The 17,483-nt window shown below is 44.6% G+C and overlaps 1 protein-coding gene across 1 annotated transcript in view; it reads left to right on the top strand.

Annotated features, from left to right (window-relative positions):
- Positions 1-4,138: 4,138 nt before the first annotated feature.
- GNAI1 (G protein subunit alpha i1) overlaps positions 4,139-17,483 on the top strand; it is a 372,390-nt gene continuing 359,045 nt past the window's right edge. The window contains exon 1 of the mRNA XM_086919838.1: positions 4,139-4,640. Within this exon, the coding sequence (XP_086775964.1) occupies positions 4,523-4,640 (118 nt within the window). The 5' untranslated portion in view covers positions 4,139-4,522. The remainder of the gene's footprint in view (positions 4,641-17,483) is intronic.

The following is a 17,483-nucleotide window of genomic DNA, read 5'->3' as shown; positions in this document are numbered from 1 at the left end:
CTCTGCAGGTGATCTCTGTGGGCCCAGAGAGGAAGGGTGGTAGTCTGATCCTTTGGCTTCTTCCAGTGAGGAATGATCGGATCCATTTCAGTGCGGTCCCTTGTATGCCGGCTTCGTGTAGTCTGGCGACTAGAGTGCGGTGAGAGACGGAGTCCAAAGCTGCGGATAGGATGAGGGCTGCTGAGTGGCCTTGGTCCAGGAGGGTGCGGATGTCATCTGTGGTGGCGAGAAGGGCGGTTTCGGTGCTGTGGTTGCTCTGGAACCCAGGTTGGGATGGGTCGGGAACGGCGTTTTCTTCGATGAACCGTGTCAGTTCCTTGTTGACTGTTTTCTCAGCTACTTTGGCTGCGAAGGGGAGGAGCAAGATGGGCCAGTAGTTCTTAAGGTTGGTGGGGTCAGTCGTGGGCTTCCAGCTGTCTGGGAAGGAGCCTGTTGTGAATGTGGTGCTGATGGTCCATTGTATTCCAGGCGCAATGGTGTCAGTGGCTCTGTGGTAGATGTGCGGGGGCTGGGGTCGGTGGGGGCTCCCGAGTAGATCCTTTTCATGGTCGTGGTGGTGTCCTCGGTTGTGATTGGAGTCCAGTCGGTGATGGTGGGCTGGGTGGTGTCTCTGGGAGGTGGAGGGCTGGCAGTGGCGTGTTGCGTGCAGTCGACAAAGTTGTCGTAGAGTTTTCTGATCTTGAGGTGGAAGTAGCTCCCAAGCTTGTCGCAGTGGTCTTGGGATGGGGTGAAGTCTGTGGCTTTGCTGCGTGGGTTGGGGAATTCCTGGATTACGGTGAAGAGGTCCTTCGAGTTGGTTGCATTGGTGAGGAATTTGCTGTTGATTAAGTTCCTTTTGGTTGTGGTAGTTTGTCATGGCGTTCTTGTAGGTGGAGTAGTTGTTGGTTGTCTTGGTGTTTCTCCAGGTGTCTGCAGGTGCGTCTTGCTTCTTGGAGACCTGTGGTGAACCAGGCGGCTTTCCTGGGGCGTTGCTCGCCGGGGTTCCCTAGCGGGTGAGTTCGTCTGCACAGTTGGAGCTCCAGGTGTGGAGTTCCTTGGCTGCGGCGTTTGCGTTAGGTGTCCAGGTGGGGTTTTCTCGGGCTAGGGGGGAGCTCAGTTGCTCGTTGGTATGAACTGAAAAGGGGTTTTTAGGAAATTCAGATATCAAGGGCGCACTGCCTCAATTTTACGTTACAGTGTGTAATGTGAATGGTTGATGTGTAGTGCGTGAAGAGCAGGCGGAAAAACACCCTTAACCGTCTAAAAAAGTCAGAAGACTAAACAAATTTACAAAGCTATGCTCTCGCAACTACAATAAGGTATCACAGATAAAGTACAATGACTAATGAGAATCAATGAACAGAAGCAGATTCTTTTGTGTGTTTCTTGTCACAGCAAGATGACGGTTTATTTTCTCCAGACTTGAGGAATGTCACAAATAGCCGACACGTGTTTCGTCGTGTACAGTTGAGTCAACACGACTCTTCAGGGCTTAAAGCGCAACTCAAACGTATGGGTTGAAACTAGTCTGGACTTCGTGTTCGCGTTCTATGTAGGTAGATAAGAGAGAGACACTCGTTTTTCAGAATCAGTTTGTGACTGATTAGGAAGTGTATGTCCAATAGAGTCACGTGCAAAAAGCACTTCTTTTCTTTATATTCCACCTTATTAATTAGAAGAAAGTCTTCGAGTGTTAGCACTCTGAGTACGGGTGTGTATCAGGCGGTAGCCGGGAGGGGATCCATCTGTTGAGATGCTCTCAGGGAACGGGTGCGTTTCCTCTGTAGCGGTGCGCCGTGGTATGGTATCCCTCCTCCTTTGGTTCCCGGTCGTCGTCTCTCGTGTACACGGCTATTTGTGACATTCCTCAAGTCTGGAGAAAATAAACCGTCATCTTGCTGTGACAAGAAACACACAAAAGAATCTGCTTCTGTTCATTGATTCTCATTAGTCATTGTACTTTATCTGTGATACCTTATTGTAGTTGCGAGAGCATAGCTTTGTACAGTTGCTCGTTGGTGACCTTGCTCCAGTTCTTTCGAGGTAGGCGGGTGGAGGTTTTGGTGCCTTGGTTTTGTCGATGGTGAAGTGAACGCATTGGTGGTCGGTCCATGGGGGTTGCGTTGAGTGTTTGAAGTGGACGCTGTTGCCTGCGGCGAAGATGGAATCGAGGATGTGTCCTGCTTTGTGTATGGGCGTGGTGACGAATTGGTGGAGTCCATGTTGGAGAGGTTGTCGTGGAGAGTGGCGGATTTGGGGTCGCCGGAGTTGTCTAGGTGGAAGTTGAGGTCACAGGTGAGTATGTAGGTCATTGATGCGATGGTGTGGAGTGCAATGAAGTCGGTGATGGTGGTGGCGACGGGTGTCCGGGGGTCTGTAGATGAGGGTTCCTCGGACTGTAGTGTTGGGGCTGGTGTGGAAGTGAAGGTGTTTGGCGGCGGGGAAGGTTTCACTGGAGGTGGGGAGTCGGAGGGTGTTCTTGTGGACAATGGCGAGGCCTCCTCCCAGGTGGTTGGACGGTCCGTCCTCTGGATCTTGTATCTGTCCGGGATGGCAGTATTGATGTCGGGGGCAGCGTTGGTCCAGGTCTCCGTGAAGACGGCTATGTCTGGCGAGAGAGAGTCGAGTAGGTTCCAGATTTCCGCAGCGTGTATGTGTACGAAGCACACGTTGAAGGGGATGCACTTTAGCGTATTGTTGGCGGCAGTGTCTGCGGTTCCGGGGTGGAGAACGTCTGGCGGCAGTGGCGGCAGGAGAACTGGCCGTGGGTCGAGACCGGGGATGCCAGTTGACAGTCTCTGAGTCTTCCGGGGTTGAGTGCAAGGAGGGCGGCGATGTTGTACTGGTGGGAGGTCGTGGATCCAGGGTTCCTGACGCTGGCTGCTTCCGGGATGCTGACAGGCAGACAGGCTTGCCTTAGGCGCAACTGCGCAGTGGTTGCGGTTAAGTAGGGGAGGGGGCGGGACCAGAGGTAGGGAGACAGTAGTGTGGATTGTGTTAGGGTGGGAGGGGCCGCAGGGGCAGCAGCGGTGGGAACTGGGCTTAAGGGAAAGTAAAGTTAAATATTATGACTCAGTGAGTCCGGCGGAATGAAAATTAATCGCCAGCAGTACAGGCGGAATGCGGAGATAAAAATGAAAAAGAATCAGCTAGAGGCTGTGCAGGCTGCTGGCACGAACCCTGACAGAGGAGGACTCGAGGCTGCAGAGGTGAAGCGAAGCTGCTGGGGAGAGTGCTGGCCTGGACCGAAGGACTTTGAGTGTTGTTATTTACTTTTTGTGTACGTGTTCATAAGTGTTTCATTATGTAAAAGGGATAGATGTGTTGAGTTATCCTTCTATTCTCTGGACGTTTGGAATACCCAGGCGTTGGGAGAATGGAGAGAACTTAGCGGAGTTGGAGTTTGGGCAGAGACAGTTGGGAGGAGGTATGGAGAGGAGCTGAGATTGTCCTGTTGACTTCAAGGTAATAAATGACTTATCCTCACCTCAGTCTACCCGTCTTTACACTAATGTTAGTGTTTTTAAAGCTTAAAACATCCTCCCTCTTTTGATCAACGAGGAAAAAAATCGTAAAGCTTAAATGTAAACAAGCAGGGATGGTTAAGAGTTCAGTAGTAGAAATGGATCTATGTGTAATCATTCACAAGGGAGAAAGGCCAAAGTAGTCAATGGGCGCCCCTGAACACTACGCAATGATGCACAACCATCTTCGTAGATAAAAAGGTCTCCGAACAAATACTAACCTTTTCTTTTGCGTAATTTCTTAAACGACGACGTGCCACACCCGCATTTACTGCACCACTGCACAAGGAGTGTGTGCAAATAGGCTCTCGGTGACCTGGTACATGCATGCGCAACAGACTCATTGAGACAATATCAATTTAGAGCAAGTAAAAAAAGTACTTTTGATTCAGATATTTTTTGCCCGTGCACAGCTGAATAGATTGAACATGAACTTCAATGGATTTGGAACACGTAGAACACTATGACTGTATACCCCAAGAGCACAGAGCCGTGTTACTCTCAGCAACCGTTATCATCCGTTGATATTTGACCTGAATGAGTACGTCAGAGTTGCACGAGCTGCGGACCGCCCACTCCCGTGCGCTCGCGCACTTTGCCGTGGTAATGTACAGGCGCGCGCAATTCTTTTTTACTCTTCAGAAGGTGGAAAGCAAGGGAAAAGGCTTTTCCGTGACCGCGCGCGCTTCTTGACGTACAGTATGGTGGTTACGTGCGTGTGCTCGTAGCTTGTGTGTACGCGTTGGGGAGGGGAGCGCGACAACGCCGGCGGCATCATCCCATCAGCAACACCGCAGGGAGCAGCATCAGCGGCAAGGAAGCGGCGGGGCCAGGGAGGCGCCAGCAGCGCTCATCCCTGCAGCCACGCGGGCATAGCCCGCCCGGACTCTTTTTATACATAGAAGGCTGATTTTTAGGACCATATTGCGAGGCGGGGGATAGCCGTCAAACTACTCGTTCTGTGTTTTTTTATTTATTTTTATATACATATTTGTGTGGGCACCTCCTTAGCCACCACCATGGGCTGTACGCTGAGCACCGAGGACAAGGCAGCGGTAGAGCGGAGCAAAATGATCGACCGGAATCTACGAGAGGACGGCGAAAAATCCGCCCGAGAAGTGAAACTGCTGCTGCTAGGTAAGAGGGGCGGGCAGCCCCCCACCCACAGTGCGTATTTGTATTGCTTTTGCCGGACGCCTTGTTAGGGTAGCATCACCACCCAGGCACCACACCCCAGTGCGCGAGGGGGCATGCCAGGCCGCACCCTGCACCGGGGGGGGGGGGGGGTCTCTGCTTCTTGTTGCCATAGCCTTTTATGGGCCTGCCTTGTAAAGTCAGACAAACTACTGCAGAGAGGCCCATGCCAAGCCTTCTACGCCCCAATATTTCAGATACCGGATTATTAAAAAATAGAGGTCCGGGATACAAAAACCCGCTCAACCCCATGACACGCCCCTATGAGGACTCTGCAATCGCAGATGTTGCCCAGAACACTAACACAGCCTTGTGCCAGCCTTCCACACCCCTTCTCCTCTGAATGCAGCCGCCTTCTGCAGATGTCTGGATACTCTGATCTCCTTGAAGGGTCTCGCCCGCCGCAGCTTCATTGGTCGAAGTTGCATGTCTGGTGGCTGCTGCCACACACATTTGCCTCCTCTTGAGTTTGCCACCTACTAGCCCCATCACACTGTTGAGCCTGTCGCATTACTGAACCAGCTTATTTTACTGCTCCGATTTTCAGGAAGGCCCTTCCCCGGTGCTACTGTTTCCTCTTAGGAGCCGCCCAGATGTTGCCTGCTCATGGCAGGCGTTGACTGGGGCTGCTGCGGTCTACAGGTCCTGTATTAATTTACGTCTCTGTCGGAGCCGTTTGCTTCAATCTGATGTGTACACAGCCCAGTAAAAAGCCCCTTACATTCAGAAACTCGTAAGTTTTGCTTTACCACCAGCTATTGTCACTCAAGTCATAACCCCATAAACAGTTAAAATAAGACCTATGTAAACATTTGAAATTATAGGATGCAGTAAACCATGCCTGCTTCGTCCATGTAAAAGATCCACGCGTCTTTGGTTGACGTCATCCCTTCGCTCCATCATTAAACCATCTATGTCATAATTCCTGCTTGCTACTTGTGGATTCATTTGAACTAGCACCACCTCCTTATACTGTATTTTAAGTATCTTGCGTAACCCAAGTCTCTGGATACCTTCAGTCCTGTTTATTCGAATTTGGAATGGTTTCTCATGTTCGATATTTCACGTTCTCGGACCTTATGTTGTTCTCGTGTCATTAAATATTAGATGTCAAGAGACGTCATTTTGTAGCAACTAACAGAAGAATGTTCTTTCATTAACATTGAACATGTATTAGGTTAGACTAGCGACTGACACACTAGTTTCTTGCAATTAAGAACTTGATTGTCTACCTGGTGCTGAATTAAGTTTAATATTAAAATGCTTTCCACGTTTTACCCACTGTTATCAAAATGTTTTTTCAGTAGTTGATGACGTAGGATCCACTCCGGCAAGTGTCATCTGTCTTCCTATTTGAAGCTCAAATATATCCGTGCAGACTGACTAAACTAGTTTTATTTTTCCTATTTATCCACCGAACATTTTAGCCGTCTGCCTTACGCTACAGCTGTCTGCAGTTCATACAGCTACCCAGGTGTACAATAGCTATTTATGTAAATTACTTATTTTTTGCCACGTCTACAACTGTTTGACACCAATTTTCAAATAAATATAGTATACTTAAGTTTTTGGCGATTCATGTGGAAGCCCTCTTTTTTTTAAGATGCGTTGTTTCATTTCTGCCTGCTTTGTAGTACACCGAGCAGCTGCACGAACCCCCCCCCCCTTTAAAAAAAAGATAATTTAGTCAAATCAATCGAATAGCTACATTGCTAGTGCATCACACACATGATATGGCGAGAGTGACGTACACGATGACTCAGTCAAACCCTTTCAAAAGAAGACATTATATTTTAACAGATAACAGCAGAAGCGCATTTTTTTGCAGGGTGTTATATGAATATGCAGGGCATAGCACAAGGTTTCTCAACGCATTTTTACAGTGTTTGTATTTAGTATATGTAGGCCCACGTTTGTTCTTAGCAAGGCTCCAGCTCTGGTAAAAACCTACTGCAATATACCTCAGCCATGTCAAAGCATACTCGTCTCTAGGTAACGAGCACTCGTCGCATTTGCTTTTCCTTCATGTAGCTTGACACTTATCTCCAAATCTAATTAGCAGCAATTATTTACTGACCCATCTTTTACGTTCAGGTTTCTTTAATAGGACTGCCGTGTATTTCAGCCTCTAAAATGCCGTGACTCGTGTAAGAGCTTAATTCTTCTTTCTGTACTCTACGGTAGTGGTTTGTTGTTCTTAATGTTTGTTTTGTGACGAGCTTTAATAGGGCGAGAGTTTCATTCACCAGGTGTAGACATAAAAGTTCTCATCTCTGGTTAGCGATTATCGAGTATATTTGGCAGCTCCATCATACTACTAAAGGCCTAGTGCTAATATAATAGGGACTTTGAGCTGCCTAATCTACTCGATACAATGATTGGATAGATGGTTCTTTATTTCAATTGGTTAAAATTTATGTTAGACCAATTACATATTAAAAACTCATAATAATTGCATGTATACTTTATTGTTTTGTAATTGCATTTATATAGTGCTTACCTGCCCTGACGAGGTATCAACACACTTTTTCGGCCAGTAGCTCGCTACTCCGGGACCCATAGGGGATTAGTGTTGAATTAGTATAGTGAAACATGCAAGTACATTTTAAGGGGTGGATAGGTTAGTCAGTTATTTGGAATGATAGCAGAAGGGTAGAGGAGGAAAAAGGTTTTGGATTTATATAGTGCTTGTTGAAGCACACTATTCGGAGAGCCCATAAAGGATTAGTGGTGAATTAATATGGTGAAATATGAAGTAATTTCAGTGGTGGATATTAGTCCGTTATTTGTAGTGAGAAGGATATTGGACGGATAAAAGGGGAAGAAAGGTTTGCATTCATATAGCACTTGTTACCCCTGATGGATTTTGAAGCGCTTTTCTGGCGAGAAGCACGCCACTCCGGAACCCATAAAGGATTAGTGTTGAAAATTATTATGGTAAAATATGAAGTAATTTGAGTAGTGGATATGTTATTCAGTTATTTGGGTAGAGAACGGTAGGTGGCGGGATTAAAGAGGGAAAGATGTTTGTATTTATATAGCGCTTGCTACCTCTGATGGGGTTTTAAGCGCAAGTAGCACGCTACTCTGGAACTCATCAGGATTAGTGTTGAATTAGTATGGTGAAACATGAGAGTAATTTTAGCGGTGGAAATGTTATTCAGTTATTTGGATTGAGAAGGGTTTGGGAGGGGTAGAAAAGGGAAAAGGTTTGCATTTATATAGCGCTTGTAACCCTGATGGGGTGTTGAGACTCTTTATTGGCGAGTAGCACGCTACTCTGGAACCCAATAAAGGATTAGTGGTGAATTAGTGTAGTTGAATATGGAATTTGAGAAGGGAACACGTTAGTCTTAATTTTGATTTAAAAGGATAGTAGAGGGATAAAAGAGCCAAGGATTTTTTTTTAGTTTTTTAGGTCTTAGCAGTAGGAGGAGGCTTTTGGATGAGTAAGAATGAGTTTTGGAGGGGAGGAGCCCAAGGGAAGAGTTTAGAAACGTTTGTTTTAGGGGATCAGTATAGTAAAAAGAGGTGTCAGAAGATGCAAGGAGGGGTAGAGTAGGAGAGTCTAGAAAGGGTTATTTTGGGGGTCATAGTAGTGGTATGGGGTTTGGGATACATGAGAGCGTGATTATAGAGAATGTTGATAGATATATAGGATGAGAGATGGGGTTGGAAAGAGTAGTAGAAAGAAGTTTGAGATAAGTCGGAAGATTGAGCTAGAAGATATATTGAGCGAAGTATAGACTGAGAAAGGGTAGTGCATTGGAAATGCTAAATTAGAAAGAGTGATAAATATATAGATCCATAAGTACATTGAAAGTATATAGATACATAAAGGAGGTAAATATGTGTAGATTAAAGATAATGATAGAGGCACAGGATGAGAAATAGGGTAGTGCATTGGATATGCTTTTTCAGGAGAAAAGTAAGACACACAGATGCAAATACATGGAAGGTACATAGATGCACAATGGAAGAACTTACATGTAGACCAAAGATGATTTCTATGTATTTATTAATAATAATAATAATAATAATAATATTTCCTCAACGTAATTATTTTACATGTTTATACAAAGTAATACACAAAGATAGGTACATATCTATAGTGAAAACATATGCTTATATACAGAGGGATATGCTGTAAATTTCTGTTTGCTTATGGTGCCTATGTGGGGAAGAGCCAAATCGTGAGTAGTTTTCTGAAGATTATGTGGTTCTTGGTGGACCTTATGTTGGGGGGGGGGGGGGGGGGGGGTAAAGAGTTCCATAGTATGGCTGCTTGAACAGAGAAGGATGTGCTACCCATGTTTTTTTTTCTTGTATGGTGGGATTTTGAGGCGCAATGCTACTTTAGAGCGGAGGTTCCTTTTGTTGAATGTGTTTGGTGATTTTATTCCTGATTAAGAATGTGACCCAATATAATTTCAACAGGGATGTGGAATTCCTTTAGCCCGACGCCCAGGTCATATTGTTTGAGGTCAAGGGCAACACGTTTTTATGTGCATTTTGTCCTTGGGACAAGTAGGCCCAACCCCCTGTAGCACAAAACCTTTGGCTGCCAGTTTGCAGTACCACATTATGGATCCAGGAAGGGCACTGTCTGCAGTTAAGGTAATATTTTTGTCCATATGTTAATGCTGTTTAAACTTGTATTTATGGTTCATTGATTGAAAGCCTTTATTATTAGGGTGAGCGCTCTAAGTAAATGTTGTAAGCTCTGGCTGCATTACGGACCCAGTTCCAGTATAAAAATGTGTACACACGTTTTCGAAGTTTAGCAATATGAGGCCATGTATAATTCTCCCAGAATGCTCTCTGATTTGATGGCAGACCTAACCTCAAGGCTGGATGGGACTAATGCTCACCCACCACGGCTAGGAACACTACGATTGACACATCTCTCCTATGCCGACGATGTGGTGCTCCTGAGTCAGACAAAAATTGGTCTGCAACGCCTCCTGCATGAATTGGTAGAATACACAAAACTCAATCTTCTTGAAATCAACAGCCAGAAAACAAAGATCATGTTACTGACTCGTCGACGTAATACTCTGCCGGTTTTTGTCATGGACAACAAAAAATTGGAAGTGATGGGCAATTACAAGTACTTGGGAATACAATTGGACAGTCGCCTTAACTTTTCCCTGCACTTCGATGTCATTGAAAAAAAAAGAATAGCTCTTTTACATGCGTTTAACAGTATTTCCAAACAGCTAAAAGGCCCGTTTTTCAATCCACTTCTGACAGTAATCAAAGCCAAGTTACTACCCACAATAGGCTATGGCAGTGTTAAATCATGGCAGAAGTGCACAGCTTCTAGACCGAATCCAAATTGGAGTCTACAAGCGGGTTTTTAGTGTGCCATCCAATGCTCCACCTGCGCAGGTCCGACGAGTTTGGCCTGCAATCCCAAGACCTGCAAAAAAAGTACGAGACCATTACTTTCTGGTACGATATTTGGATGAACAGGGAAACAGGAATCAACCAAGCCACATGGGAAGCAATGCAAAATAATCCCAACTCTCAGTACGCCAAGTATCTAAAACTATCCCTCGACACTACTGAACTTACACCCTTGTGGCAAACCAAGCTACCGGTATCATCATTCAAGCTAGTGATTAAAAAAGCTGCAAACAGGCACTCGCTGATCAATGACCAGTCAATCCTCAGTCACCGAGCGCATGCCTGGATGATAATCCAATCATACAAAGTGCTTAAACCTGCAGCCTATCTTGGGCTTTCCTTTTCCTCGTATGCCAAAACGAAATACCTTAATTTAAGGATGGGTAATCTGCCGACAAACGCAGACAAACCGGATTGGAGGAAAACAGACACCAAGGAGTGTGATCTATGTGGCGATGCAAAACAAGACTTTATCCACCTACTCTGCATCTGTCCTGCACTGGATCAGGACCGACGGTACTGGTTAAAGACAAAGTTTATTGAATACAGAGTACGTACCTGTCGCTCCGCAGTCATACAAGCCTTGTGTACAGCGGATCCACAATCTGCAGATCAGTCAAATTTGTCATTAACTTTGAGAACAAAAGAGGTATTACCGCATTAGGTTGACATTTTTTTAAATTATGCTGATAATTTTAGAGTAAACAAGATTTAGTTTTCTCTTTTTTAATGTCGTGCAAGATTTGCACCTGCCGTTTCTTCTTTGCCAGTCAACGGAAGATGAATTTCACTCACCGTTCCACAACAAGTAAATGGACAATATATAATTGAATTGATTTGGCACTTGATGTTCCTTGTATGTAATCTTGTTTTGTAATGCTGCTAAGTCTAAATCATGGATGCACATTGATCATTTATTTTAACCGCTGCTCCTTTTTCTACTTTTTTTAATGGTTTTTACTAATTATACAATAACGTTTACTCACACTCTCATTTGATGCAAATATTTGCAGATGCTTTAACGCAAGATTGCTGATTCTTTGCTGTCAAAATATGTTCATAAAAAACATGAAGGCAAGAAAAAAACATTTAGCTAAACCACTGTAACATTTGAGACACCATTTCTTTGCCGCATCATTTAGTAACATGTTGATGCATGCTAGTATTTTCCAAAAATATTCCAGGGGTGTGGAATTTAATTAAATATCTATTTGTCCAGGGGGCTGGTTGCTTCATAAATCTGCACGTCCTGTAACAAAATCCACTTGTCCCTTTGGTGCCATGTAGTGCAGCAACAAATTATGGCAGCAATCTCATTGTATAAGAGCTCTAATGTAGCCTCTCTGATTATGCCAGGGCTCATACCATAGTAGTGCTTGAATATTTGCAATCCCTTTATGTTGCCACGTTTCCGTAGATCTACATGCTGGAGCTGAAGGCAGTGGTAAGCAATAGTTCCAGGGTTAGAATGCCCTTTCAAGTCTGTGCAAACCTACTAACTTGCATGTTTTCAGAGTTTAACAACTCTTCTCTAATCTGTTCCCATACTGAGAAATGTTGGCAATTTACTCCTGATAATGGCAGGCGTAAGTTAACCTTCTTCCAGAGAGGGAAAGTGAACTTGCAAACACTCACAAGAGCCATGTCTCGTGTCAAGAGATACTGGAAATATCAAGTACTTACTTGCACCAACCTTGGTGAAACCTCACAAACTTTTCCCCAACTCTTCAAGTCATACGCACTGCATATACCAGAGTGCAGAGGGGCGATCCGGCGAAGAGCCTAGCAGTGTGCTCCCATCGTTTATTCCAGCAAATGCATATTAGTTCAGGCTAGAATGCATTTCACAAATATTTTCTTGGAGTACTATTTCTTTACATACTTCTGTAAATTCTTGGGAATTCACGAAGCTGTATAGCTGCACTTATTGTTAGGACATATACTATGGGTGCACTTTTGAAACTTTCTTTAATAATTGGGCCCCTAATTTGGTCTCGCGTTGGCAGATACCTTTTTGAGTTTATTCAAATTCTGTCTCTACCGCTCTGTATTGTCTGGCTTCACTGTGAGTGACAGCATTCTGCTCTTTCACAAGGAGCATATCGGCACACAAAGTGGTTTAGTTAATTTCCAGTAACTGGAGTGTGTGCTTTTTGAGACCAAAAACAACTTTTGCCAATGTTTGTTATAATGGCGAGGGCCTGGCAGCTCCCACACCAATAATGTTTTACAAAAAACATTCCAAAACAAGTCACGCATTGACAAAACTATAACACTGACCACCAATTTCAGACCCACTGCCTTTGCCAATGCTGGTTTTTTATTTCCCCTAATCTTCTTGATACTGGTTACACTGATTTTTTTTTTCTATTATGAATATTTTTGGGAAATATTAGCATGCCTCAAATTGTTACTAAATGATGCTGCAAAGAAATGGTCTCAAATTTTATAGTCGTTTAGCTTAATGTTTTTTTTCTTGCTTTCATGTTTTTTATGAACATTATATTTTGACAGCAAAGAATCAGCAATCTTGCATTAAAACATCTGCAAATATTTGCATCAAATCATAGAGCATTCCGGGAGAATTATACATGGCCTCATATTGCTAAATTCGAAAAAGTGTGTACACATTTTAATACTGGAACTGGATCCGTAATGCAGCCAGAGCTTACAACATTTACTTGGAGCGCTCACCCAAATAATAAAGGCTTTCAATTAATGAACCATAAATAAAAGTTTAAACAGCATTAACATATGGACAAAAATATTACTTTAACTGCTGGCAGTGCCCTTCCCTGATCCATAATGTGGTACTGCAAACTGGCAGCCAAAGATTTTGTGCTACAGAGGGTTGGGCCTATTTGTCCCAAGGACAAAATACACATAGAAACTTGTTGCCCTTGATCCTTAAACAATATGACCTGGGCGTCGGGCTATAGGAATTTCACAACCCTGTATTCATTATGGAAAAATCAGTGTAATCAGTATTAATAAGATTAGGGGAAACAAAAATAAACAAGCATTGGCAAAGGCAGTGGCACGACAATGGCAAACATAAAACTTCTTCCAGGGTAGGGGAGACAAGTAGTTGGAGGTAAAGTAAACTTGCAAACACTCAGGTTTTCCCATGAGCAAATCTACACCTGCATATTTCCTCATGTTTAAATGTAGTTCACAAATATTTTCTAGGAGTACAATATCTTGGCCTACTACTGTAAAGGCATGTGAATTCACGAAAGCAGTTTATCCCCACGTAACCCGTTCGGCGCTTATGACGGAACCGTTCCGTCACGCGCCTCGGGTGAGCTGTGCTAGTGACGGAATGGTTCCGTCACGGCCCGCACGGCGCTGATTTCGCGCCTGCGCGGCGCGTTCTATTGAGCGGGCACGTTCGCGACGGAACCGTTCCGTCACTAGCACAGCTCACCCGAGGTGCGTGACGGAGCGGTTCCGTCACAAGCGCAGGTGAGCCGTGCGACTCCCCCCCCCCCCCCCTCCCCCCCCACCCCCTAGCACTGCGGCGGAATTGCCGCCGCAGTGAAGGGGTTAATGCAAGGACATGGGTGCACTTTTGAGACTTTATTTCATAATTGGGCCCTAATTTGGTCTGGTGTCAATCATGACCATTTGTGTTTATTTTCTTTCTTTCTTTCTTTCTTTCTTTCTTTCTTTCTTTCTTTCTTTCTTTCTTTCTTTCTTTCTTTCTTTCTTTCTTTCTTTCTTTCTTTCTTTCTTTCTTTCTTTCTTTCTTAGTTCGGTGCGAGGAACAACTGTGGCAATGTGTGCCTTTTGAGACCAAAACAATTTTTGTTTTTGCCAATGTTAGTTATATTACATGCAAAGAAAACCAACCTATATGTGACATTTGTGGACCATAGCTCTGCATTTGATTGCGTCTTGCATGACAATCTTTGGCAGACTTTAAAGGACATTGGTTTGGACAACCAAATAATTGTTTTCATCAGAGAACTTTATGCTGGGGCGGGTGCACGTGTAAGATACGGCCAGAGGGGGGAATGTACTGAGCTTTTGTAAGATCAATAGAGGGGTAAGGCAGGGTTGCATACTACCTCCCCTGCTATTTAACCTCTATATCAATGGGGTGGGTTCTTGCTTAACACAACAGTATTATGATTATCCTGTAATCCAAGGCAAATCCATCCCAGCCCCTGTTTTACTTTGGCACAATGTCTGGACTAACACTGCCACATAACTGAATAGAACCATTATAGAGGACTGTTTAAGCTGTGATGGGGCAAAAATATTAAATGGTTTAGTTACATCAAGAACTTTGTTAGTGAGATTGGTCATCCTGAATATTTTACCGACCCGGCCTCACTGGAACAGCTCTCGCGATCCACGCTAAAAAAGACTCTCCTACAACATTTGGAATTGCAAAGATGGAAGGGTGAAAGGACTAAAAATCTGTCATGAGCCACGACGAGGTGACATCCCAAAGGGGCACTCAGCTGTATCTTGTATTACTTCAACCCCTACAGCATCGCAGGCTCCTGACATACTTTCGCCTGGAAACTTTTTATAGACTTGTATCATTTCCGAACTGTAATGACTGGGCGAGAGAAAAGACGCTGTCCTTGTGATGACAAATCATACCAATCAAACATACATTGCACTCTTTTCTGTACTTTATATAGCCACCCTAGGCAACAAATTTCAAAACCTCTCTTGTTAGTCTGGGGCTCAAGAAAAGCTAGAGATGCCTATAACAAACTAAGGTCCTTAAGACGACTGCCTTACCATTAGTACAGTGAGCCTCTACTTGAATACAATCTTAAGAGTGAGAAGAACTATAATTATGGAATAGCATTGGCCTACTAAGTATAATTAATTTACATGTATCTCACCTGATTGCAGTCTTATATCTCTTTTTAACTTCTTTTTAATAATTTTATATAACTGTTTTTAGTAATGTTTAATTCTGAGCGAATAAGATGGAATTTTAACTTTGATTTTATTTGTATACTTTTATGAATTGTAAATTCAACTCGAATAAAGTTTTTGAACTGAACTAGTTATATTAGTGAGGGCCCGGATCCTCCCACACCAATAAGGTTTTACAAAAACCATGCCCAACAAGTCACTCACTGACAAAACCAAAAGGCTGACCAATAATTTCAGACCTGCTGGCTTTACCAATGCTTGTTAATTTTTGTTTCCCTTAATCTTATTAAAACGGGTTACACTGATATTCCCATTAGGAATATTTTTTGGAAATACTAGCCAACACATCTTACTAAATGATGGTGCAAAGAAATGATTCCTAAAATTTTGCAGTAGTTTAGCGAAATGTTTTTGCATTTTTTTGCGAATTTTATTTTGAAAGCAAAGGATCAGCCTTGCTTTCAAGCTTCTGCAAATATTTGCATCTAATCAGAGCATTCTGGGAGCATTTTACATAGCTTCATATTGCTTAACATTGAGAATGTGTGTACACATTTTTATACTGAAACCACTGTCAGTAGTGCAGTCTGAGCTTACAACATTTACTTGGAGCGCTCAGCCTAATAAAGGCCTGGCATTAATGAACCATAAATACAAGTATGAACAGCCTTAGCACATGGACACACATTACCTTAACTGCAGGCAATGCCTTTTCCTGATCCATAGTGTGGTGCTGACAGCCAAAGTGCTTGTGCTGTAGGGGGTTCGACCTACTTGTCCCAAGGGCAAAATACATATGCCCTTGATCTCAAGCAATGCCCTGGGCGTTGGGCTATTGGAATTTCACATCCCTACATCTGCCTGTACCTGCACCACATCTGTGCTGGAAGGCAATTTACTGCTTTTAGGGCTGATGTAAGCTATATTTTTGTAATCATATTTAAAGTTAGACACACTACTCTGTTAAGGATTGTTTTATATGGGCAAAAAAGCATGTTCTTGGGAGACATTCTAGAACAGCTGTTAGTCTAACCTAGATGGGACTAGACTTGGGTCCAAAACTGTTACCAGTTATTTTCCATAAAACACTTGGGGTGCTGTTTTATATGTTCGCTGTAAGCATTCTTTGTTGCAATGATGTATGCTTACTGCCAATATAATAGGTCACCTGCTGAATTTAGATGCGGACGGTATACAGTCTACTTCGTCTCTGCCAAGATTGAACCCTCCATTGTTGTGTGGAGTAAGTGCAGTTGGCGGCAGACTTCTAGTTCCGCCCACCTAATTCAGATAGATGGAATTTTTAATGTCAGTTTTCACTGCCCTTTGTTGCTAGAAAACTCTTACGGTATGGGGAAGAGAAAATGTCTAAATGCTCCCCTTGTCATGGGAGAATTCTCCCATGGCGAGAGGGGGCATTTTCTTTTCAAAAAGAAAATCCCACTTCGGGCCTTTCTTTTTGAAAATAAAAAAGAATACAGTTTGGGGGAGGAGCCAAGATGGCGACCGGAGCGGACCTGTAGGCTCCCGGCTCCTTCAGCCTTTCTCCGCCACACTGATATCCTGGCATATATCCTGGTGTAATTTAATATCGGATTGAGTGCGGCGCGGCGCTGGTTCCAGCGGTGTGATTCCGGTCTCTCGACCTGCCCGGCAGCCGGAGATAGCTGCGGTACTGCTTGCAGCCCTGGACCCCGCCTGCACACTCGCTCTCTGCCGTGCCCCGGAGACCTGATGGCGGCCAGAATACTTGATCGGCGCTGAAGACCCGAGCACCGGTGGGGACCTCGCGAAGCACTGTCCGTGCTGCGCCGCATGCGAGGACTTGAAGCTGGCGGCGAGAAGTGAGCGCTTGCTGCGCTGCGGCACCCTACCGAAACGGATCCTTTGTTTGGGGCAGATGCTATGCGGAGAGTGTAGCTCGGCCATGTTTGCTTGCCTAAGTTCGCCTGGCCCCGCGCCTCACTACCCTGCTCTGTTACGGGGCGCCTCTCCGTGATGTATGCCTCACTGGCACTGTACTTGGTGATATTGCAGCCCTGCAAGGACGCTCTCCTGTGCCACACTTATCCTTAAGATTGCCCTGGAATTTCGCCATAATGGCTTTGTTTGGTGCTCCGTGGTGTGGGGGAGAGCGCCCGTCCCTGCCAGTGGCCTGTGTTGCCCCGCCTGAGATGGGGTCCGATTTTCAAGCACCTTCCTTGGGAAGTGAGGGGCAGGGGCTTCAGCCTGCACTTTCTCTCGATATCATCCTGACAGCCCTGCGCGACTTCCGTGCTGATATGCACCAGGGCTACCAAGTACTGCGAAGGAAGCTGGACGACATGGCGTTGGCGCTGCGGCAGGGATGCAACGTTCTGACCCCGCAAAGCCTACACTCATCTCCGTCTGCGATCCATGGGGATACAGTGCTTCCTTCTGCCCGCTGGACAGAAGTGCCCGCTTCCAAATCTATTGGCGCCCGAGACCGTCCGC

This window comes from Lissotriton vulgaris, chromosome 1_1, assembly GCF_964263255.1.
Source record: "Lissotriton vulgaris chromosome 1_1, aLisVul1.2, whole genome shotgun sequence".
Classification (NCBI taxonomy): Eukaryota; Metazoa; Chordata; class Amphibia; order Caudata; family Salamandridae; genus Lissotriton; species Lissotriton vulgaris.
The sequence above is the reverse complement of the archived record's forward strand: the minus strand, read 5'-3'. Positions and strand labels throughout refer to the sequence as shown.